General features: G+C 37.4%; 4 protein-coding genes across 4 annotated transcripts; 3 read left to right on the top strand and 1 right to left on the bottom strand.

Annotated features, from left to right (window-relative positions):
• The first annotated feature begins 563 nt into the window (after positions 1-563).
• On the top strand, positions 564-7,326 carry LOC9310109 (ubiquitin carboxyl-terminal hydrolase 8). The gene is made up of 13 exons (XM_021022165.1): positions 564-785; positions 1,419-1,670; positions 2,168-2,309; positions 2,841-2,900; positions 3,040-3,132; positions 3,295-3,624; positions 3,732-3,872; positions 4,009-4,179; positions 4,650-4,907; positions 5,012-5,160; positions 5,475-6,011; positions 6,303-6,576; positions 6,841-7,326. The coding sequence occupies exons 1-13, from the start codon at positions 694-696 to the stop codon at positions 6,952-6,954; spliced, it is 2,613 nt and encodes an 870-aa protein (XP_020877824.1). The 5' UTR covers positions 564-693; the 3' UTR covers positions 6,955-7,326.
• A 309-nt stretch (positions 7,327-7,635) lies between these two features.
• On the top strand, positions 7,636-9,486 carry LOC9310108 (protein STRICTOSIDINE SYNTHASE-LIKE 3). Its single transcript, XM_002873995.2, has 3 exons — positions 7,636-8,377; positions 8,482-8,649; positions 8,923-9,486. Exons 1-3 carry the CDS (start codon positions 7,758-7,760, stop codon positions 9,320-9,322), a joined length of 1,188 nt encoding a protein of 395 aa, XP_002874041.1. The 5' UTR covers positions 7,636-7,757; the 3' UTR covers positions 9,323-9,486.
• A 442-nt stretch (positions 9,487-9,928) lies between these two features.
• LOC9308053 (replication factor C subunit 1) lies at positions 9,929-17,352 on the top strand. The gene is made up of 23 exons (XM_021022164.1): positions 9,929-10,071; positions 10,267-10,314; positions 10,472-10,597; positions 10,894-11,367; positions 11,457-11,524; positions 11,607-11,682; positions 11,756-11,817; positions 11,906-12,051; positions 12,222-12,358; positions 12,439-12,627; positions 12,716-12,837; positions 12,932-13,139; positions 13,506-13,559; positions 13,977-14,146; positions 14,357-14,447; positions 14,639-14,808; positions 15,136-15,175; positions 15,478-15,602; positions 15,853-15,925; positions 16,071-16,163; positions 16,247-16,496; positions 16,669-16,725; positions 16,915-17,352. The coding sequence occupies exons 2-23, from the start codon at positions 10,312-10,314 to the stop codon at positions 17,061-17,063; spliced, it is 2,883 nt and encodes a 960-aa protein (XP_020877823.1). The 5' UTR covers positions 9,929-10,071; positions 10,267-10,311; the 3' UTR covers positions 17,064-17,352.
• Positions 17,353-17,568: 216 nt separating this feature from the next.
• On the bottom strand, positions 17,569-20,563 carry LOC9308052 (E3 ubiquitin-protein ligase RHF2A). The gene is made up of 9 exons (XM_021022166.1): positions 20,313-20,563; positions 19,962-20,096; positions 19,823-19,869; positions 19,470-19,532; positions 19,253-19,361; positions 18,801-19,150; positions 18,604-18,708; positions 18,181-18,526; positions 17,569-17,927 (listed from the first exon to the last, which is right to left on the bottom strand). The coding sequence occupies exons 1-8, from the start codon at positions 20,316-20,318 to the stop codon at positions 18,211-18,213; spliced, it is 1,131 nt and encodes a 376-aa protein (XP_020877825.1). The 5' UTR covers positions 20,319-20,563; the 3' UTR covers positions 17,569-17,927; positions 18,181-18,210.
• Positions 20,564-22,548: the final 1,985 nt, after the last annotated feature.

Raw genomic sequence — 22,548 nt, 5'->3', positions numbered from 1 at the left:
ACTAAAATATATATCATAAAAACAACGAAATAATTTATATTGAATTAAAATTTGTTAGAACTTTTTAAATAATATAAAACCCCGCACGTACGTGCGGGTCATGATCTAGTAAATGAGTAAATGGAACGTGGGAGAAAAAATTGAAAAAGATTTTTATATTTTTGATTAGTTGTGAGTTTAATTAGATAAGAGAAAAAAAAAAGAGAAAATTGTGGGAATATATTTTTATCAAATAAATAAGTAAAATGGCGTAGAAAAGTAAAAGAAGAGAATTTGAAACTTTGACACGTGGCAGATAGAGAAAGCTGCAGTTATTTAAAAAATGACTGTTGATTTAGTAGATATAGATATGAAATACGTAAAAACATAAATTCGTTGTCAATAGAGAAACTCGTATAAAATGATATAAAATGAAATTCGTTGTCAATAGAGAAAAATAATGTCAAATAGAATTTTGTGAAATAAAAATATAATCATATAAATTTCCCTCCTTTCCCAATATCATCTTCACAAGGGACAATACTTCCGAAAAAAAAAAAAAAAAATTTCTTGGCGTAATCTCTCTCTCTCTTTTGCTTTTTTTTTTTTTTTTTTGTGCCCTGCGTTGTAAGATGCTGATGGTCTGAAAAATATCATTCCTCTTCTCTGTCTCTCTGCGAATCTTGCTCTTTGGCAAACCTGTGCGGAGGAACAATGAACGGGACATCGTCCGAGGAATCTTCCGATTCAACTCAGCGGATCGATTCGTTCAACGGCGAGCAGAGAGTCTACTTCGTCCCCTTGAGGTATCTCCTCTCCTCACCGTCTCTCTTCTTCTATCTCCGTCGTATCGTTTTAATTTCATGTCGTCTATGTTCCATTTGATTGGAATATTCGGCGAATCTGAGTCGCATCCGAGTAAAAGATTCGAAAGGGTTGGATTTGAAGATTTAAAGATTTGATTGATCTGAGGATTCTGGAACTTATGGATCCTTTTCGAATGTATAGGGGATGGTTATCCTTGTTTGAGCTTTATAGCGATGTATTGCTGAAGAATCAAATGAATGTGATTTGGATTCACTATGTGATTTTATGTGGCGAGATTTGCTTTTCTTACTGTCTAGTGTGAAGAATATAGTGTTTTACAATCACATGTCAGAGGCTTTAGTGTTGATTGATATAGATATGGATTGTCCTGATTTGTTTCGTGCACAATCGCTAGGATCCTTTTTTTTAGTTTCCTTCCCTTTAGCTCTAAGGTGCATCCCCTGATACTGATTGATAGTTGAGCAGCTTGAGCTTGAGCTTGAGCTGACAGTAGACTAGAATGGGATTATGGGAGTCAATCAAATTGAATCTGCAGATTTATATAAGTACTCTCCAATGGTATTTGGAAGTCAGTCAGTTAAGCAATGCGATATTTGAATTTGGAATTTCAGGTGGTGGAAAGATGCCCAAGATTCAATGCCTTCTGAATCAGTTGATAAAAGAGAGATCTTGTATACAGCTACAACTGGGTCGTCTTATGGAGGCCCTATGAAGTTGATAAATAACATCTTTAACTCCGATATTTTGTTCGATCTGAGGAGAGAAGGAGATGCGTTACAGACTGGTGAAACGGGAGAAGCAAGCGTCTCAGGCAGGGACTTTGCTTTGGTCTCAAGTGAAATGTGGCTGCAGGCACTTAAATGGTTAGTGTTGTTTTCTCTTTATATATCTGATGGTTCCTTCTAGAATGACTTGAGTAAATCTGTCACTATCCTTGTCATTTTAGTGTTACATCCGATTGAACTGGAAATTTGATCTATCTCAGTATCCAATCAAACTGATTCTTCTATGGAATTTTTCTTATTATCTGTATCTTTTCATTCTTTGGAGATCGAGTTTTTGAAGAAGAGGCTGAGGTAGATAAGATTAGGAACCTTTGGGGTCACATTGGTGACACTAAATAGAATTTGCTTATATTTTGGACGTTGCCTGTTTAAATCCTATATTAGAAGTTTGTATTATGATGTGGAGAGAATAAGTATAAAGTTTAATTATGGTAGGAGAAACTTATAAACTTGATAAAACTTATGCAGGATTTCTAATCATGGTACCTATTATATTCTTGCAATAAAGTTGGTACCCTTTGTATATACTGTACCTTCTAAAAAGCGAGGCTGATTTCCCTAATATCTATTCCCAGGCATCATGATGATAAAAATACTGAGAGAGGTGTTAAAAGTTTCACGGCTGGAGGAGTTGACAGAGGCGACGTTTATCCAGTACAACTCAGGCTCTCCGTTTTGCAGGAAACCAATTCATTGGCGGTTAAAATTTGCAAAAAGGTATCTTCAAACTTACAGCCTTTTTTATTTGCCTGATCAAGTGTCTTGCTGGTGCCACATTTTCTTGCTGCTATAGAAGTGGAGTGGTCGAATTTCCTTTTATAATATGATTAAAAACCTAAACTGGATTCTTTTCACTGGGACCTGGTTTCCTTGGAACTATTAGTTCATAGCAAAAATTCTCTACCAGACAAGACATTACATAAATATAGGTCTGTCGTTGTGCCACCCTTGTCCACACGAAACTTGAGAAGGAAATAGTTGAAATGAGAAACTATTATGAATACTAGAATTTCTTGCTAGAGTGTTGCTATCCATCCTGAAACTTTTTGTTTTACAGTAGGCCAAGTTATTCTATATGTTTCATTGATTCAACACCATCGTTTTAAAAACTTCATCTTCCAATGAAGATTGATACTTTGAACTATATTAGAAACAACTTAGTTTCTTGTTCTTCCTATCTGCAAAATTTTGCTTAGCTTCTCAGTTGTTGTTTTTCTGGTTCCAAATCTTATCTTTTCCCTCATGCAGGACAATTCAGTTGAATGTTTCAGAAGAGCATGCAAGATATTCAGTTTGGATTCTGAGCAGGTAAAGTGTTCCATGCATGATCTTTTACCTACTATGTACACGATATGCTTGTCAGTTTATACATACTATATGGTAGATGCAGTATTTCTGATATTTATTCATGCAATTACAAATTATACGGGCGCTTTTGATTCTGTAGTTGCGCATTTGGGATATTTCTGGCCAAACAACCTTGTTTTTCGAAAGTGATGTGAGCAATTCCAAGGACTGTCAACAACAAGCAGATCAGGAAGTAAGTGTGATGCTTTTTGAGTGAATGCAAATATTGCATCATAATATGTGACAATTAAAACTGCCTTCACCTTATTTCAGACTTGCCTTCCGTTTTCCATTTTTTTTCCCCTAATTTCTTTGATGCCGTATTTCTTATATAGCATTACTTTTGGTCCAACAGATGCTCCTAGAGCTGCAGATTTATGGATTATCAGACTCCATCAAATTGAAGGAATCGAAAAAGGAAGATGGTTCCACACAGCAAACTAATGGGATTACCAATGGCATAAATGGTGGCACAGTGTTCAGATTTGGACGGAGTAATTCTTTGAGCTTTTTGGTAAAAGCTGGAGAAGCTGGAACTTTGGGGTTGACAGGCTTGCAGAATCTAGGAAACACTTGTTTCATGAACAGTTCCCTTCAGTGCTTGGCTCACACACCAAAGCTTGTCGACTTCTTTCTTGGAGAGTACAGTAAAGAAATAAATCTTGACAACCCATTGGGAATGAAAGTATGCCAATCTATGGCTTTCTGTATATATACATTTTATCCGCCGTGGCTAATTAATATATTCTCTTGCTTCTTGATTAGCCTTACCGATCAAATTTCTTGTGGCAGGGTGAGATCGCCCTAGCTTTTGGTGACTTATTAAGGAGTCTGTGGGCTCCAGGTTCATCAACAGTGGCCCCAAGGACATTTAAAGCAAAACTTGCTCGCTTTGCTCCTCAGTTTAGTGGCTTTAATCAGCATGATTCGCAGGTCAGAGAAAACACTTCCGTTTATAGAATCTTAATTAAGTGAGCCTTCCTGATGTTTTCTTTCTGTCTCTCAGCATTAAAGGCCGCATATTGGGACATCCCATTCATGTTTTTGAGGTTTTTTTATTTGGTTGCAGGAACTTCTAGCTTTCTTGCTGGATGGACTCCACGAGGACTTAAACCGTGTAAGGAACAAGCCTTACGTGGAAGCAAAAGATGGAGATGGCCGTCCTGACGCGGAAGTGGCTGATGAATATTGGCGAAATCATGTTGCTCGCAATGATTCAATAATTGTTGATTTGTGCCAAGTAAATATCTTCAGGTTCCTAAATTGTTTATTTACCTCTGCTGACAACCACTCTAAGGATCGGGTTTGCACATTAGGAAACTTTAGTTTGACCTTTACTTGAAAAATGTCGGATGGCTCAAGCTGTATAGCATTCTGGTATCCAATTACGTATCATTTTGATCTAAGCTGCATATGTTTGAAACTTCCTCCATCAGATTTGTCAGTGCAATTTTATCTTCTTGATTTGAGTTCTGTGCACACAATATTTTCTTTGTTTTAAGGAAGATATTGTGCCCTGTCAATAACTATGTCAAGTTATTATAGAATTGCTTTTCGTTTGATATGATGCTCGTTGCAGTTTAACCATCTGACTTTGTCATGAACTTTTAACATCCTGGGTATCTCATCTTCTGTGGTTCAGTGCATTTGTTAAGAAATGATCCTAACATTGTCGACCACTAAGACATTTATATGTATATCTGGTTGCAGGGCCAATACAAGTCAACATTAGTTTGCCCTATTTGCAAAAAAGTTTCTGTTATGTTTGATCCATTCATGTACCTATCGCTACCTTTGCCATGCACATCAATGCGAACAATGGATTTAACAGTCATGAGTGCAGATGGGAGTAGTTTGCCTATTCCATTGACTGTCAATGTTCCTAAGTTTGGAAAATTTGAAGATCTTCATAAGGCTCTTGTCACTGCATGCTCGTTACCAGAGGAGGAAACTTTACTGGTTACGGAGGTATATTTCTATATTTGTTTCTATGGATCTCATTCTGGTGCATAGGTGGAGCTTTTATTAACACATACAATGGAATTTCTTTTATTTGGTCTTCACTTGTATAGGTATATAACAATCGGATTATTCGCTTCCTGGAGGAGCCTACTGATTCATTAACCTTGATCAGAGATGGTGACAAACTTGTCGTGTATCGGTTAAAGAAAGATGCAAACAATTCTCCTTTGATTGTGTATATGCATCAGAAGCTGGAAGAGTAAGTTTGCATAGTACTTAAATGCTAACTAAGGTTCTTATCAATGGAAATTGCCCCTAGCCCCGTTTTCTTTGTCAGGTGGTTTTGGACATTATCTGTTTGCTTATGTTGGCAACACCATGAATTTAAAGATCATTACATGCACTTACCTCGATAATCAATACCTATAGCTCTTTTCTTTTTATAATGTTATCTCGATCATGCTCTTGTTCAGTTAATAAATGTTAGTGCAGTTTAACCACTGTTCACTAGTGTCATGCATGAAATTTATAACTGATGGGTACCAAATATTTAACCGTTCCAATGGTTTTCAGGCAGTTTATATCTGGGAAATCTAGTCCAACTTGGAAGGCATTTGGAATCCCTTTGGTCTCGAGGCTTTGTGATGTTGAGAATGGATCTGATCTCGAGAACCTGTACCTGAAACTGCTTAGTTCATTTAAGATGCCTACTGAATTCTTCACAGAGAATCTTGAAAATCGAACTGAAGAAGAAGCCACTGATAAAGCAGATACCGATGGTACTACTTCAGTTGAGGATATAAATTCCACTGATGTAAAGGAGACTACTGAATCTCTTCCAGATCCTGTGTTGAGGCTTTACCTAACTGACGACAGAGGAAACTCAATAGAATCTGAAATATTGAAAGAGAAGCCTGTAAATAAATCCAAGCGGGTGAATGTGCTAGCACGTTGGCCAGTAAAAGATCTTGACGTTTATGATACTTGTCTTATGAGCTCCTTACCTGAGGTTTCCAAATTTGGAACTAAGAGACCTCAAGAATCCGTTTCGCTTTTCAAGTGCCTTGAAGCATTCTTGACGGAAGAGCCTCTTGGTCCTGATGACATGTGGTGAGTTGAGGTTCAAAACCATTTCTCATATCTATTCTCAGCTTTATGACACATGAAAATTTATCCTTTGACAATCGTGCTCATAGTGCAGTTGAAAATCGACTTAGATTTAGTGTTCCTTTTAGAATTAGTAATATGATACGTTTCGTTGTCTTGAAATTTTTCCTCACTCGTCATCATCTTTGGATTTATCTCGAATTATGTCAATCTATTTGTGTGGCTGACTTGCTCTTTACTAATTCTTTGGATACTCTGATTGTTAGTAGCTGACATGAGTCAAAATTGTTTTAGGTATTGTCCTGGCTGCAAAGAGCACCGGCAAGCTATCAAAAAGTTAGATCTCTGGAGGTTGCCAGAGATCCTGGTTATTCATCTGAAGAGGTTTTCGTATAGCCGGTTTATGAAGAACAAGCTGGAGGCCTATGTGGACTTCCCGCTAGATGATCTTGATCTATCAAGCTACATCTCTTACAAGAATGGTCAGACAACATATCGCTACATGCTCTATGCGATCAGCAATCACTATGGGAGCATGGGAGGGGGTCATTACACTGCATATGTTCACGTAAGTGAAAAGACATTTTTAATCATCCTCTTATATTTCTTGTCTCAACAGTTCATCTATTTTAAGTGTTTGTGTTGCAAACCTGTGGAACCATTGTAGAGTAGGATATTATAAAACTGTAAGAAGTTGAATTACCCATGATCAGGATGTCTCTAACCAGGATATATTATTGTTAAGGCGGCTGGTATGTATCCAGTTTCATAGAGTTATAGTTGTTGACCTCATAAGGATGCTAGTTGAATTCATTTACTTCTTCATTTACAGCATGGAGGTGATCGATGGTATGACTTTGATGATAGCCATGTCCACCCAATCAGCCAAGAAAAGATCAAGACCTCGGCTGCTTACGTTCTGTTCTACAAACGCCTTGTAGACTAAAGAACCTGAAGCTGAAAAGACAAGAAAGAAGTATTTGCATTTTTGCCAGTGTAAGGGGTAGGCTTATTTAAAAACGCTACAAGATCAAGATCAAAGCAGCTGTTTGGTGAGGCTAATTTACAGGAGAGAGTAGGGAAGAAGAGCAAAAGACCGAGAAGAGAGGACAATGTTGCGGGGAATTCATTTTATTTTTACAAAATTGGTTATCTGATTATTTTATTAACCATATTCAAATTAGAGTAGAAGAATAGAGAAAGCCCTTTTGTGGGATATGGTTCTAAATTGTTGTGTTCGTGTGTCAGTTTTGGCTCTCAGACCAAATAAGATTAAAGAACCATCTACCTTTTTAACTCATTTCTCTTCTTTCCAAAATTGCTCGTCTTACTCTTCACTTCTTTAATAGGCATTGCATTTGGATTTTCCAGATTAAGAAGCAGAGTAACTAACCAAAATTGAGTCTAACTAGGACTGTTTTGTGCATCCTGTATCCAAAATTTGCACCATCCCGGAGTAATTTTGTCCCGCACGTTTCCAATCAGAACCATAGTGTTGAAGTTGTGTCATTATCCGAATTTACGTGGAAACATTGGTAAGTTACCTATATATAATTACAGTCTATTTTCTAATTTTTCAAATAACATAATTAAAGCTCCGTAGCTAGTAGCTACCACTAGACGGTGAAGATGGATGGAAGTGACTAGTGAGAGCTCTCTTGGCATTGCTCAACCACCAATGGATCTACCTACCCTTCTTCTTCCCCTTTTAAACCCTGATTTTCTCTCTACCTCAACAACGACTCAATCATGGCTTTGTTCTTATCTCCTAAAGCCATCACTCTTCTCTTTTTCTCCCTCTCCCTCGCACTCTACTGCAGCATCGATCCTTTTCACCACTGCGCCATCTCCGATTTCCCCAATTTCGTCTCTCACGAAGTCGTCTCTCCACGTCCCGATGAAGTTCCATGGGAGAGAGATTCGCAGAATTCACTTCAGAAATCAAAGATTCTGTTTCTAAACCAAGTCCAAGGTCCAGAGAGCGTCGCGTTTGATTCTCTCGGACGTGGTCCGTACACCGGCGTTGCTGATGGTAGGGTTTTGTTTTGGAATGGTCAGAAATGGATTGATTTTGCTTACACTTCGAGTAATCGATCGGAGATTTGTGATCCGAAGCCTTCTGCTTTGAGTTACTTGAGGAATGAGCATATATGTGGTCGTCCTCTAGGTCTTCGTTTCGATAAGAGAACCGGAGATTTGTATATTGCCGACGCGTATATGGGACTTTTGAAAGTTGGTCCTGAAGGTGGCTTAGCAATGCCGCTTGTAACTGAAGCTGAGGGTGTGCCATTGGGTTTTACTAATGATCTTGACATTGATGATGATGGAACTGTTTATTTTACAGATAGCAGTATCAATTACCAGAGGAGGTCTGATTGTGAATGTGACATGATTTTGTTTTGAGTGAATTGTGTGGTTCATTATCATGTCTATCTCTACAAGTTCTGATTTTGGAACTGTGATTCTCTTTCAGGAACTTCTTGCAGCTCGTCTTCTCTGGAGACAATACTGGGAGAGTGCTGAAGTATGATCCAATAGCTAAGAAAGCTGTTGTTTTAGTCTCAAATCTTCAGTTTCCGAATGGTGTGTCTATCAGCAAAGACGGTTCTTTCTTTGTATTCTGCGAAGGCGATATTGGAAGGTGAGTAGTATTCAATCTAATCTTGATATTGTGATCAATGTCTGGTGATGGGCTTATCTTTAACTGTAAATAGACCTTGAATCAGTTGCCTCACTAGTATAACAAGTACTAGGTTAATCCCTTATAGATGATTGTTATATGAGAATTGAAAACATCTGTTTGTGTTTATGCATCACAGGATTCATTTCTCTGTATTATTGAAGGGTTAGTACCGATAAAGACTATATCTCGATCCATTACAGCCTAAAGAATCATCTTTTGGTTTAAATGCAGCCTACGAAGATACTGGTTAAAAGGCGAAAAAGCTGGAACGACAGATGTGTTTGCGTTTTTACCAGGGCATCCTGATAATGTAAGAACGAACGAAAACGGTGAATTTTGGGTGGCGCTTCATTGCAGACGCAACTACTACTCATACTTAATGGCAAGATATCCTAAGCTGAGGATGTTCATACTGAGACTGCCAATCACTGCAAGAACACACTACTCGTTCCAGATCGGGTTACGGCCGCACGGATTGGTGGTTAAGTATAGTCCTGAAGGGAAGCTTATGCAGGTTCTTGAAGATAGTGAAGGCAAAGTTGTGAGATCAGTAAGTGAAGTGGAAGAAAAAGATGGGAAGCTTTGGCTGGGAAGTGTGTTGATGAACTTTGTTGCTGTCTATGACCTCTGATTGCTTGACCTATACGTAAACCACATCACTGGTTTTTAGATTTAGCAAATTCGGAAAACATTTAGGTGTGTATTAAATCAAAGACACTTAGCACAGAGAAACTATGTGAGAAACAAATGTTAGCGGCAGCATCATCAATAAGTCACAAAGTTATTACAAACCAATAAACTAAAATGTCCAAAGCTCAATCCGAACCGAAGTTTTTTCCGGTTAACATCGGTAGGCGACATTAATTTTTGCAATCAAAACTCATTCTTTCCGTACTGTTGGTCATTTTTATACAACATGAACTAGCAAAATCAATTTTCCAACTCATCTGATTTTTTCAGCTAATCCGTTAATTTATGACGTTTTCAGAAAACCGATTTCCAAACCTTCTGGTAAAAAGACAAAAGCGTGAAGGTTCTTGGAGTGACCGGTTCGATTTGCTCGCACCGGTTAAGTTAAATCGGTTCTGACCGGTATTTAGGTCGCAATTCTACCGGTCGAAGGCCCGCCAAGCTCCTATAGTTGGCCTTAGCCTTAGGCAGATAATTTTAGGGTTAAATATTAATTTTCTAAACTTTTAAGACTTTATCATAAGCTTTCGAGAAAATGAGGGATTCAATTAATAAAAGCTTCTCCAGAAAACTTTCTCTTTAACACCATTAGAGAGGTGTGCCTTTAGTAGACACAGCGACCGTTTCTTCTTCTTCTTCGTCGCCTAATTCTCGCTTGTAGCCGGAAAATTCCCCGGAGGAGAACAAAGGGTTCGGTTTCGTTTCCTCGTCTTTTCGATTTTGTAAAATTGACATAACCCTAAATTTAGAAGTCTCTGCCTCGAGTAAATAAATATATTACTGGATTCCGTTGATCCCGACTGTTACTAGGGTTTATGCATGCTTCCACTTAATCCGATCAAGATTCTTCGTTTATTCCAAATTCTAATTTCTGGTTTGCTGCAGCATTGTGTGCTCTTTGGTTTGTAGTCGAATTCTCGAGACGGGCAAATGGTGAGTTGATATCTGCGTTTTCTTCCTTCCATCCATTACTTTTGTTTGATTCTCCACAATGTTATTTTCTCCTTGAGAGAGAGATAGAGAGGGTTTATTAGAGGTATGAAGTAAATTTGTGCTGATAAAGATAGCATCTACTGTACTTGAATTGCAGTCGGATATTAGGAAGTGGTTTATGAAAGCTCATGAAAAAGGGAATGCAAGTGCTCCGAAATCGACGTCTTCCAAGGCAGGTCCTGCGAGGAATGCTGCAGAGACTGCACCACTAAAATCAGAGCAGGTGAGGTTTCTGCTCTATATGTTTAGTATGTGGTGTATCTTAGTAGAACACTGGATTAGGTATTGCTAGCAGGAGGGAAGTTAGTGGCTCTTTCTTTGTGACATTGTAAAATTGCATTATGTGAGGTTGCATGAAAACTTGAAACACATATTGTTTGATTCTTTTGTCTTTGCTTTGTTTTCAGAGCCACTCATAGGCAACACATATATGCTAGTTGCTGTTACAATCATATATATATTTGGTTTTTTTAGTGGAAATCGTGTTGTTTGTGTTAATCACTTGGAACTGATTGACAGGCTAGTGAAGACCTGGAAACTGCTGCTAGAAGAAAAACGAGCAAGTTTTTTGGTAAAGATAAAACAAAAGTTAAAGATGAGAAAGAGGTGGAAGAAATTCCTGCCAAGAGGAAACTTAAGACTGACTCTGATGATTTAGCCAAGCCTCGTCCAAGAAAGGTTACCAAGGTGGTTGATGATGATGATGATGATGATTTTGATGTACCTATTTCAAGGAAGACTCGTGATAGCACTCCCAGCAAAAAACTAAAGTCTGGGTCAGGTAGAGGAATCGCAAGTAAAACTGTTGATAATGACGAGGATGATGATGGTGAAGATGCTCAAGATAAGGAGACTCCTCTAAAAGCTGCCGGAAGAGGCCGTGGCGGTAGAGCTGCTCCAGGGGCCTCAACTGGTGGAAGAGGTAGGGGTGGAGGGCGAGGTGGGTTTATGAATTTTGGTGAAAGGAAAGACCCACCGCATAAAGGAGAAAAGGTCTGTATTTTACTTGATCGAAAGTCTTCTCTTATTTTGACTATTACGTGGGCTCTTAATGTATTTACTGACCTGTCTCTGTTTTTCAGGAAGTTCCTGAAGGCACCCCTGATTGCTTAGCTGGATTGACATTTGTAATTAGTGGAACACTTGATAGGTATTTCATTTTCTCATACTTCTTGCCTTTTCCAACGTTTTTATTTCGTGTTACAGTTTCTTGTACCCTCTTGACATTGCAGTTTAGAAAGAGAAGAAGCAGAAGATCTGATTAAGCGGCATGGTGGTCGTATTACAGGCTCTGTTAGCAAGAAAACGGTCTTTCTTCAACTTTTTTTTTTCTTTTTTTAAGTTAAAGGTAATAGCATAAAGTTACAATTATTGTTTTCAGACTTACCTTTTGTGTGATGAAGACATCGGCGGAAGGAAATCTGAAAAAGCTAAAGAACTGGGGTGTGTGCTCATTGATTGCATATCATTACAGTAAACTTTTGAGGTGTTTTTGGTCTTCTAGCATCCTAACTTATAATATTCTGTTCAGCACTAAGTTTCTTACAGAGGATGGCCTATTTGACATGATCCGGTCCTCTAAACCTGTAAAAAAGTCTCTACCTGAAAGGACAAACAAAGGCACTGAAAAAATCTGTGCACCGCCGAAGACAAGTCCTCAGAAAGAAGAGACAAGAGGTATGAACTGTACTCTTGTATACCATGCACTTTGGATATTTGTGTCTTCAATTTATTAATCTGTTTCCAGACATTGCTCCTCTGGCTTCAATAACGCTTGAGCCATTTACTCAGTGTCCATTTCTTCTCAGTTATCCTTACAGTTAATAGTGATCACAATCATTTTTTAGGAAAACCTTTAGCAAAAAGTTCGCCCAACAAGGTTCCCCCGGCGAAAGGAAAAAAGAAAATTATTGAGACTTCCTTGCCATGGACAGAAAAATACAGACCGAAGGTTCCAAATGAGATTGTTGGGAATCAGTCATTGGTATGTGATCGAAACTACTGTATGTTGCTTTTTGTTCAACGAAAATGAAAACGATGGATCCTTTATCAATTCGATTGCAGGTTACTCAGCTTCACAACTGGCTGTCCCACTGGCATGATCAATTTGGAGGTACTGGAAGTAAAGGAAAGGGGAAGAAATTGAATGATGCTGGTGCCAAGAAGGCTGTACTTTTGAGCGGAACACCTGGTATTGGAAAAACAACATCAGCAAAGTTGGTTAGTCAGATGCTTGGTTTCCAGGCAGTTGAGGTTAGCTCATATTTATTTAAATTTCATTGGTTAGTGATATAATTTCTTGCACATGCTTGAAAACGAATGCAATTTACTTTCTATTTAGGTTAATGCTAGTGACAGTCGTGGAAAGGCGAACTCGAATATCGCCAAAGGAATTGGTGGCAGCAATGCAAATACTGTAAAAGAACTTGTCAACAACGAAGCCATGGCTGCCAACTTGGATAGGTATGTTGGTGTTTGTCTTATATCCCCCAATGTTGATAACTGGTTCTAGATGCTTGTTTTTTTCTCCTGACTTGGTGGAAAATTTGATCTTCAGGTCAAAGCACCCAAAGACTGTTCTAATCATGGATGAAGTAGATGGAATGTCTGCAGGCGACAGGGGAGGTGTTGCAGATCTTATTGCTAGCATTAAAATATCAAAGATTCCTATCATCTGCATTTGTAATGACCGATACAGTCAGAAATTGAAGAGTTTAGTTAACTACTGTCTTCCCCTCAATTACCGGAAGCCCACGAAACAGCAGGTTGGATTTAGATGATTGTTTATGTCCTCTCTGCGTTTTCTTCTGATAGGTTTATGCACAGGATTTCATGCAATGTACCATTATTAGTCCTTGAGCTCTTCATTGTCTTTTATGATTTTTTCACCATCAGATACTTTTTCTAGAAGTTGACAAGAAGTTCCTTGTTTATTGACGGATATAGTGTAAATATCTCAAGTTCCACACCTGCTTAATAGTTGACCTTTTGCTAAAGGCTCCTATATTCATTAGAAACAAAAAAAAACTAATACGTTTCAGTTGCATTGAGGATCTGAATGGCCGTGTATCCTCTGTTTTATCATTAGAAATGTATGTTCTCTTATGAAACCAACTTGTCTTTTATTGCAGATGGCAAAAAGGCTGATGCATATTGCTAAGGCAGAAGGCCTTGAAATTAATGAAGTAAGATTATGTACTTAGTTTTTTTTTTACTTTCACTAGCTTCTGTTAGTCAATGCTAGCCAGTTCCATATAACTTACATCTGCTTGGGACTATTGTCTTTGCGAAAAATCTGGTGCATGTCAGGCCGCTTTTACTAATTAGAAAAATGAGAATGGAAGTATTAGATTTGGTGTGAAGTATATGTGTCATGCAACGCTCTTTTTTTTTAAAGCCTACTTTTGCGTTTCTTGATCTCTTTGATTCTATTTTGTGGCATTTAATTGCTTGGGTAAGCGTATGCCAGTTGTAATGGATCAAACACCTGAATAGAACTTAAATCCTTTATTGTCTGTGTCCACTCGTCATAAGATTTTGGTGGTGGGCATTACGTGCTACCATTTGCCCCCTGAACATCATATATCTTTTCTTTTTGTCAGATTGCTCTGGAAGAACTCGCTGAGAGAGTGAATGGTGACATACGATTGGCCCTTAATCAGCTCCAATATATGAGCCTGTCCATGTCAGCCATCAAGTACGATGATATCAGGCAGCGCCTGCTAAGCAGTGCGAAGGATGAAGATATATCCCCTTTCACAGCTGTTGACAAGTAATGTCTCGAGTCCTTTAGTTTAGTTCATCAATGCACATAGTAGTGTATAATAAATGCTCTATAAGTGTCTGGCATTGCCAAATTTTTTGAGGTTAAGTCATCTGCTGTTATATAAGAAATTTCTTTCCCTGGTTTTGTAGTAAAATGTTTGTTTCTAAGCACTCTGGACATTTCATCATAGTTTAATTGTAAATGATTTCCTTCCAGGTTGTTTGGTTATAATGGTGGGAAGCTGAGAATGGATGAACGGATTGACCTAAGCATGAGTGATCCTGATTTGGTTCCCCTACTTATACAGGTCTATATTTTTTGCATTCTTGTGGGGTTGTTGAGCCAAATCTCTTGGAACGGAAAATAGTTTCCTGCTACCTCTGACAGTAGTGATTTCTAAAGCTTGTATTCCCACATGAGAATGTATAGAACATTGAAATTTCTACCTCATTTGCGGATATAATTTAAAGACTATTTATTTTCTTTCCATCTGGGCAGGAAAACTATCTCAATTATAGGCCAAGCGGTAAAGATGAGGCAAAACGAATGGATTTACTTGCTCTTGCTGCTGAATCTATTGCGGATGGTGATATTATCAACGTGCAGATTCGAAGATACAGACAATGGCAACTCTCTCAATCTTGCTGTGTTGCATCTTCTATTCTCCCGTAAGTTGCCTCCAGTTCTTGAGAATAAAATGGATCCTTCTTTACCAAAAGTGCTATTTTATTATCTCTACATGAAGTTTGTGTTGCCGATGAATATGCCATGTATATCCTCTAATGTTTTAAATTTGTTTCTACTTTTCAATACTTAAAGTTCTTCTTTGATGGAGATCGAGTTTAATAAATTATATGCTGCCATGTTCGTTCATATGTGTTGTTTTGGCTTTGCAATGGATTTCTGTTCTCCGGTTTAGAATCTCAAGATAGAAATGATGTGCTTTCTATTTTCTAATACTTGAGAACCGACGCGTACTTGTTTTGTTTGAACAGAGCTTCATTGTTGCATGGATCAAGGGAGGTACTCGAGCAGGTAACGGTCTTTCGGTAAAGCGCATTACACAATATGGATGTAACCTGGAAACTTTTGCTATCATTCAATGTGCCTCTTTTTTCTGATGATGTGTGACCGTATTCCACATGTTTCATTTTTCTGCATTTAAGATTTTGAGTCTGCAAGGCACAACTCATATATTGACAAATAGGGTTTTGTATATTTGAGCATGATTACGATGGCGTATATATATGGTTATGGTATGAGCCCTCCGTTTTGTTGCTCTGGAGCTGCCTAAAATATCCTGGTTCAGATTAACCATGCATGATTACTGAATGCAGGGAGAGCGTAATTTCAATAGATTTGGTGGGTGGCTTGGCAAGAATTCTACTGCGGGAAAAAATAGACGGTTAATGGAGGATCTGCATGTTCATGTCCTTGCTTCCCGTGAATCCAGCGCTGGAAGGTTGTTCTTTCCACCTGTACAGTTAGCTTTATGAGTTACTTCTTTCTGCTAGTGAAATTTTTCCTTTTCTCTGCGATTTACTACTCTGATAGTCTTTACACTGTGTCTTTTAGCTGCTAACATTCCTTTCTTCATATTTCATCCGTCTGTGAAGTGTCAACTTTGTGTATATACTGCCTTTCTTCTTAACAATATTATGTGATATATTTTCTTATTTCAACTTTTTGACAAACGTCAACATTAACCACAGGGAGACACTTCGTGTTGATTATCTTTCCCTTCTCTTGAGCCGCTTGACTAGCCCACTTCAGACACTGCCTAAGGTTTGACTTATCAATATGTGTTTATAATATCAAGGATAAGATTAATATGATTAGATATTTTATGTTATCTGCTACTTGATCATATATATATATATATATATATATATATATATATATATATATATGTGTGAAAATATTTACTCAGGATGAAGCAGTTTCAGAAGTTGTTGATTTCATGAACTCCTACTCTATAAGCCAGGAGGACTTTGATACTATTATGGAGTTGGGAAAATTTAAGGTATATTTCCTTTTTCATGGGATATCACTGCCACAGCTACGACAATGAATCTTCTCTTATGTATTGCAAACTTTACAAATCAGGGACGTGAAAATCCGTTGGAGGGTGTTCCACCTCCAGTTAAAGCAGCTTTGACCAAAAAATATAATGAGATGAATAAAACCAGAATGGTACGCGTGGCGGACATGGTGCAGCTTCCGGGAGTGAAAAAGGCGCCAAAGAAGCGAATAGCTGCAATGCTGGAACCAACTGTTGATAGTTTGAGAGATGAAGATGGCGAGCCGTTAGCAGATAATGAAGAAGAAAATGGATCAGACGCTGAAGAAGACTCAGGTACTATACATCTTTGTGAACTATTATTGTAGATTCAGTTAACTGGACCTGTATAATCAAAGACTGAGCCTCAGAAAGACATTACAAGATTACCTTCGATATCGAATGCGACTTGGATATAGACCAGATGAAATCCTGACTTGGTTTCTCTGTATTGTTTTTGATATTCCAGAAGAAGCAACCGATGGACAAAAGCTGGAGTCAAATCTTAAAAATCTGAATGCTAGAGGTTGGTCTTGGCACCGCTTTTGATAACTTGTCTTTTCCTTCAGAAAGCCAGTTAGTCTAGAACCAAAACTGATATATATTGGCTCCGAAGGACGACGACTTGCCAAAATCTATACTCCTTATCCCTCTTTGGAGGGGGATTTTACTGATCATTATCAGCATGTCTTAACGAACTATAATCGGGTTGCAGGGATCCAAGTGGAATTGGATTTGAAAGGAGCTGGAAGCTCAGGTTCAAGAAAGGCGGCTGGTAAAGGCAGAGGCAGAGGCAAAGCAGCTGATGCGTCTGCTGAGAAGAAAGCTACAGGAAGAGGCTCTGGTGCCAAACGAAAGAGATGAGAAGCCAACCGCATCGGTTTTCAGGCAAATTTTTTCCGAGAAGTCTCTTTTTGGAATGCTCATGTCTGGCTTACAACGGATTTTGAGGTTGATTTTTTTTTTTTTCTTTTGGATTGGCAGATGAATTTATGATGTTTCTGTAGTGTAAGAGCGGATTCTAGTTTTGCGTGTGAACTCAGAATGCCACTTGCCCTTTCTGACTAATGATGAACACTACTAGTACATGATTCTAGAAAGTATGGATAAAATGAACGCAGAATGCTAATGGTAATGGATGAAGATTTCTGTAGAGCTTTTGTCAAAATAAACTAGAGTTATATTTTGGAAGATTTACTAAAAAGGCTATCACAAGGTCAAAAATAGTCGAGAACCAACAAAACTTACTCGATGAGATGATGAAATTTACGTTTTAAGAAGTCAAAAACTAAACCGAAAACCATGCACCATTTTTTTTTGTTGGTTTGACACAACACTATCATAACTAACATAGACACATCGGAACAGATGCATCAAATTGGTTTTGCTAGGCCAAGTTTTTGAAGATACATAAGTAGAAATTCATAGAAATCCGTAAAGTGAACAACAATGAATTTACAACAGACCGACCAAATAACCAACAACACACATAGTCTTTACTCTATTTTTTCTCTTTAGTTTTTTTTTCGTTTGTTTGACACAACACAGAAGAAGGCGTCTTAAGGCCTACTTTTGGTCATATATAACCTTTTTCTTATTTATTGAGAATCAGAAAACTCTTTTATGTTATCAATAAACCTTCTTCCTATGCTCCCACACTTTTGAGACTTCCGACTCTGTGTATATATATATTATCAGAATTTCACAATGGACAACATCTTCCTCTCTCTGCAAAACACAAGTAACAGAACAAGATCTTAGCATTCATTAGAAACATGGGCTTTGAATGGAAGAAGTTTCATCTAAAGTTTTGCAAATGAAGATGCATAATTTGTAAATCAACGGGCGGAAAATGAAATTGATGAGATAAGCTTAAGCTTAGTTAACAGATAAAATAAGTAACAGAATTCTATAATGACTAACCATTCTTGAACAACCACTTGATAAGCCACAATCAGTAAATCAAAGAGTCAAATTTTACCTTTGCCAACAAGGTGCTGGCACTTGCTTATTAGCTTGAACCAGAACCAGTCGCACATGTTTCTTTAACACCTCTTTCATTCATAGAATGTTCATCACCCGCTTCTGATCTATTATTATGCTCATTGTTTGATTCAGGAGTGTGATTTTCAGAGACATCTGATACAGATGCAGTGCTGGGTCTACTGTTTTCTCTCGTTTCTAGACGTTCCATCATGCGGGACACAGTGGCGATTCCGGCGCTGACCTCTCTTTTAACCTCAGAGCCAAGATCAGCCATGGAAGTGTTGCGAGAAAAAAGTCTATCTTTCCAGTTTCTTGTATTCTTTGATATCGATTCTTTGTATCTACATTGTGCATGGGAATCACTTAGAATTGATAAAATTAATAAACAAGCCAAAGCTGCCAGATAGAGGCAGGATACCTCGTGGAGACAGCGTTTAATCGAGACTTTAGTGATTCCGAAAATGACTGGAGTTCTGATGGTCCAGCTCTATCTTGATCACTTGGGGAAGATTGATTAACAGGCCTGCGTATGGTAAAGCAAAGGATGGCTCAGATTGGCTGCATGTAACTACACAGTAATACGAGACGATAAAAGGCGAGAGTTCTGGTAAAGACCTGCTGTTTGAATCAGATGCCGAAGGAGAAACCTGGCGGGGATGAGAAGAAGTTGGTGGCTGCGTGTTTGACTGATGAGAACCCTCCCCTAAGGTATTGTGAGGAAGGTTTGAGACTGTGTCACTCTCACCTCTCTGAGATGGAGAAGAAGGCATGGGAGGATGAGGTGGAGGAGAAGAAGCATTAGGATGTGAAGAGAACACCATAAACTGTGGATGTCCTTGACTTGACGACCTGCTTCTGTGGCCTTCCCTTCTTACCCCATGTCTTGCTCGTCCCATAGCAGCAGCAGCAGCCAAGTGCTGAATGATTCGTTCTTCAATCTCTGCATTATCCACCCCCACTGGCAGCTGCATTAAAGGAGATTTGAACAAAAATAGAGCTCTAATTAGACAATTCACTAGAAAAGTGATGTATAATCAACTCCAAATGATAATAAAATAGTCACATACATGTTGTAATTCAAAATCACCAAGAGTGGGGTGACGAAATATGGTGGCATTTCTAGCTGGATTGAAGCGGAAATTCCTCTCCTGTTCAACAGCCTCAAGCAACTCCTGACTGGAAACATTGAAATACACATAATTGAAACCTCTGTCGAGGATGTCTTGTGGTGATTTTACCGATAAAAAAAAAAACTAATTCATATTACGAGGAGACGAAATTAACCTTGTGGGGTCTTTGAGACTAATAGATTGCCAACACATTGGGCACTGTGAGCTCCTTTGACACCTATAAATTTAAAATACAAATGACACAGACCTTATAAGCTTGGCACAAAGAGGAAATATGGATACAAGACTTGAGGTATTGATTATTCTTCTTCTCTCCCCTTAAGGAGTTGTAAATGGAATCTCCTCACTTCCCCGTAAGTTCCGAAAACAAAGTCAAAACTCTCTAGTCTCTACACATTCTATAAGCAAACCCTATTGGAAAATTTATGTTCAATGAGAGTATCTACCATGACAGAGCTCAAAAACAGAGGTAAATGCACAAGGTGTTAAATTTTTTGAAGAGCTTACCATTCAAGAATGCATTGAAGATGATACTCATGCTTGCAACTAGTCAACTGCGAGAGATTAAAAAACAAAATGAATCAATGTGTAACTTGATGAAAATGAAAAAAAAAAAAAAAAAAGTAAATAAATTTAGGTAACATACAGTGGATGGATCGCTTTCGCAGAAGGATTCAAGACAAATGCTACAAGCATCATCACAAGCATCTTGAATTCCCCCTTCAACAAAAGCTGCTGCCGAAGTCAAATGCCCCTCCGACGTCGTCGTATCTCCCGCTCCCTAAAAATTCCAATAGAGAAGACGAGAAATTCAACACGAAAACCATAATAATTCGAAAATGGCTTCGAGTCCCAAAAACAAGGTCATCAATGCAATTACGCCGGATCAAATCAAAATCTAAGCTCACATCGTTGTCTTAGAGAACAAACAAATCAAAAGGGATTCGATTGAATTGCCCTCGCGCAAAAAAATGAAATTTGAAACGGAAACCCTAACCTCCATGGAAATCGCGATGAATCGGAAGATGAGCTAAAACGGAGAAGAAGAAATGAGATAATCTGGTGATTGATTGATCAAGGAAGAAAATCTAGGGTTGTGGGAGAAAACAAAACCCTAGATTCATGATTCGCCGAAGATAATGGGAGAGAAAAAGGATTAGGAAGAAGACAAAGACAAAGACTCTCTCTTTTCTTCTTTTTTCTCTGCGCGTGGTCTCTATTGACTCTCTCTCCTTCTCCCTCCCTCTCACGACGTTCGATTTTTTTCTATTTTTTAATATATATATATGCTTATTTTAATTAAAGACATTTTAACGAAGTATTGATTTAGCTGGGCCCCAGATTACGACACGTGTTTCCTTCTCTTCTACTTCATCCTTCATTTAAAATGATTTAAAATTTAATAAGTCTTAAAGTTGATTTTTTGATTAATTTAAGAAAGTAATATATAAATTTTCATCAAAATCTTTTGAAATTTCATAAACAACCATTAATAATCTTTCGTTTTTATTGAATTTTTTTTATAATTTTTGTTCTCTTATCAGTATATTTTATTGTGGTAATATTTTTAAACAAACATATCGACTATCTTACATTCGATAGCGATTTTAACACACAAAAAAACATGAGCAATACTTGGGTTTACCCCTAAGAGTGAATTTTTATATTCACCCATTTTATTTTAACCAATCAAAATTCGCCAGATAAAAAAAAATTCATTTAATTATTAAATATAATCTCTAACCATTCTTTTATAAACCCAAACCGATATATAATTTCGTTTAATTACAAAATCTAAACTCGTATTCTCTTTTGTAAATTTAAACCACCATTTAAACTCGTTTAATCGTAAAAAAAAAAAAATTAAACCCTAATCATACTTTCTAAACCCAAACTGACATTTAACCTCGTTTAATTTTAAAATCTAAATCTATTTATAAACCCAAACCGATATTTAACCTTGTTTAACCATAAAATTTATACCCTAATCGCACTTTCTAACCAAACCGATATTTAACTTCGTTTAAATTGTAAAATCTAAATCCGTTTATAAACCCAAACCGATATTTAACCTCGTTTAATCATAAAATCTAAACCCTAAACTTTTCTAATAAACCCAAACCGATACATAATTTTGTTTTAGTGGCAAATTAGTTTTTATAGTTAAATAAACTTTTTATTATTATTATTATGTGGCAAATTCTAATTGACTGAAATAAAAGGGGTGAATATAAAGCTTCACCACAGTATTTTTCAAAAAACATGCTTTATGATCAACGATATCATTAAAAATGTATACAAACAAGAAAGTCACGACCTAAACTAATTTCAAGTGGAAAGCAAAATGTTTTAGGTAAAGTATGCTTGAGTTGATATATCAACATTTTCGAGAGTTTATGTATCTTTGACAATTTTCAACAATGAAATAGCTCAAACAATCTATGAATCCTCTTGAAAATCCGTTTCATTCGCAAAAGATATGCCACCTACCTATTAGAATATGGGCTTCCAATTCCAAAACTAATTGGCAATGAGTAGAGGGGCCCATATCTTCTATATACCACTTAAAATCCTACTCAACTTCCAATGTGGGATATTGTTATCTCTAATACGCTTCCTCGAAATGATGGCTCATTGATTCTCGGTATGTTTGGGCATGGATCGGCGGACCAACTATTAGGTCGTGCCGATGTGGATTGGATTGAGCATGAACGGATCGGGCTCTGATACCATATTAGAATATGGGCTTTCAACTCAAAATCAATTGGCAATGAGTGGAGGGGCTCATATCTTATATATACCACTTAAGATCCTACTCAACTTCCAATGTGAGATATTATTATCCCTAATACTGGTCTCCCAGCAAGTCGAAAAATTCTCTGAAACTTTTTATCTTATATGGAAATTGCTGATTTTATCAGCTAACTCAAGGTAATCAGATTTACTTTAAAAAATACTTAATAGATGATTTAGATTTGCGAGCAATCTGGCACATATTTGATACATTGTTGACTTGACCAAGTGTAGTAGAGTTGCTAAAACATTTTTTCTTCTGAAGTTTCAGGAGCTTCATAAAAACGGAACGTAAGTACAACCACATATAGCAAAGTTAGTACATAACAACTTGGTGAAAAAATTTCATTCATCTTTTTTTTTGTAATTTTTTATATTCCCTCGTAAAATTACTATAAATTGCGAAAGAATATAAGTTTTTAAAAATATATATATATATA

This window comes from Arabidopsis lyrata (assembly GCF_000004255.2).
Source record: "Arabidopsis lyrata subsp. lyrata unplaced genomic scaffold ARALYscaffold_6, whole genome shotgun sequence".
NCBI classification, from domain to species: Eukaryota; Viridiplantae; Streptophyta; class Magnoliopsida; order Brassicales; family Brassicaceae; genus Arabidopsis; species Arabidopsis lyrata.
The sequence above is the reverse complement of the archived record's forward strand: the minus strand, read 5'-3'. Positions and strand labels throughout refer to the sequence as shown.

Bases quoted from the DNA above. Each gene is read 5' to 3' on its own strand.
- LOC9310108 (XM_002873995.2), top strand. From the start codon at position 7,758: ATGGCTTTGTTCTTATCTCCTAAAGCCATCACTCTTCTCTTTTTCTCC. The intron at 8,378-8,481 runs GTCTGATTGTGA...ATTCTCTTTCAG, and splicing joins AGTATCAATTACCAGAGGAG to GAACTTCTTGCAGCTCGTCT. The intron at 8,650-8,922 runs GTGAGTAGTATT...GTTTAAATGCAG, and splicing joins TGCGAAGGCGATATTGGAAG to CCTACGAAGATACTGGTTAA.
- LOC9308052 (XM_021022166.1), bottom strand. The intron at 19,362-19,469 runs GTTAATTTCGTC...CAATGTTTCCAG, and splicing joins AGTCTCAAAGACCCCACAAG to TCAGGAGTTGCTTGAGGCTG. The intron at 19,151-19,252 runs GTATGTGACTAT...CCTTTAATGCAG, and splicing joins GTGATTTTGAATTACAACAT to CTGCCAGTGGGGGTGGATAA.
- LOC9310109 (XM_021022165.1), top strand. From the start codon at position 694: ATGAACGGGACATCGTCCGAGGAATCTTCCGATTCAACTCAGCGGATC. The intron at 3,625-3,731 runs GTATGCCAATCT...TTCTTGTGGCAG, and splicing joins ACAACCCATTGGGAATGAAA to GGTGAGATCGCCCTAGCTTT. The intron at 4,908-5,011 runs GTATATTTCTAT...TCACTTGTATAG, and splicing joins AAACTTTACTGGTTACGGAG to GTATATAACAATCGGATTAT.
- LOC9308053 (XM_021022164.1), top strand. The intron at 13,140-13,505 runs GTTGGATTTAGA...CTTTTATTGCAG, and splicing joins GGAAGCCCACGAAACAGCAG to ATGGCAAAAAGGCTGATGCA. The intron at 16,164-16,246 runs GTATATTTCCTT...TTTACAAATCAG, and splicing joins TGGAGTTGGGAAAATTTAAG to GGACGTGAAAATCCGTTGGA.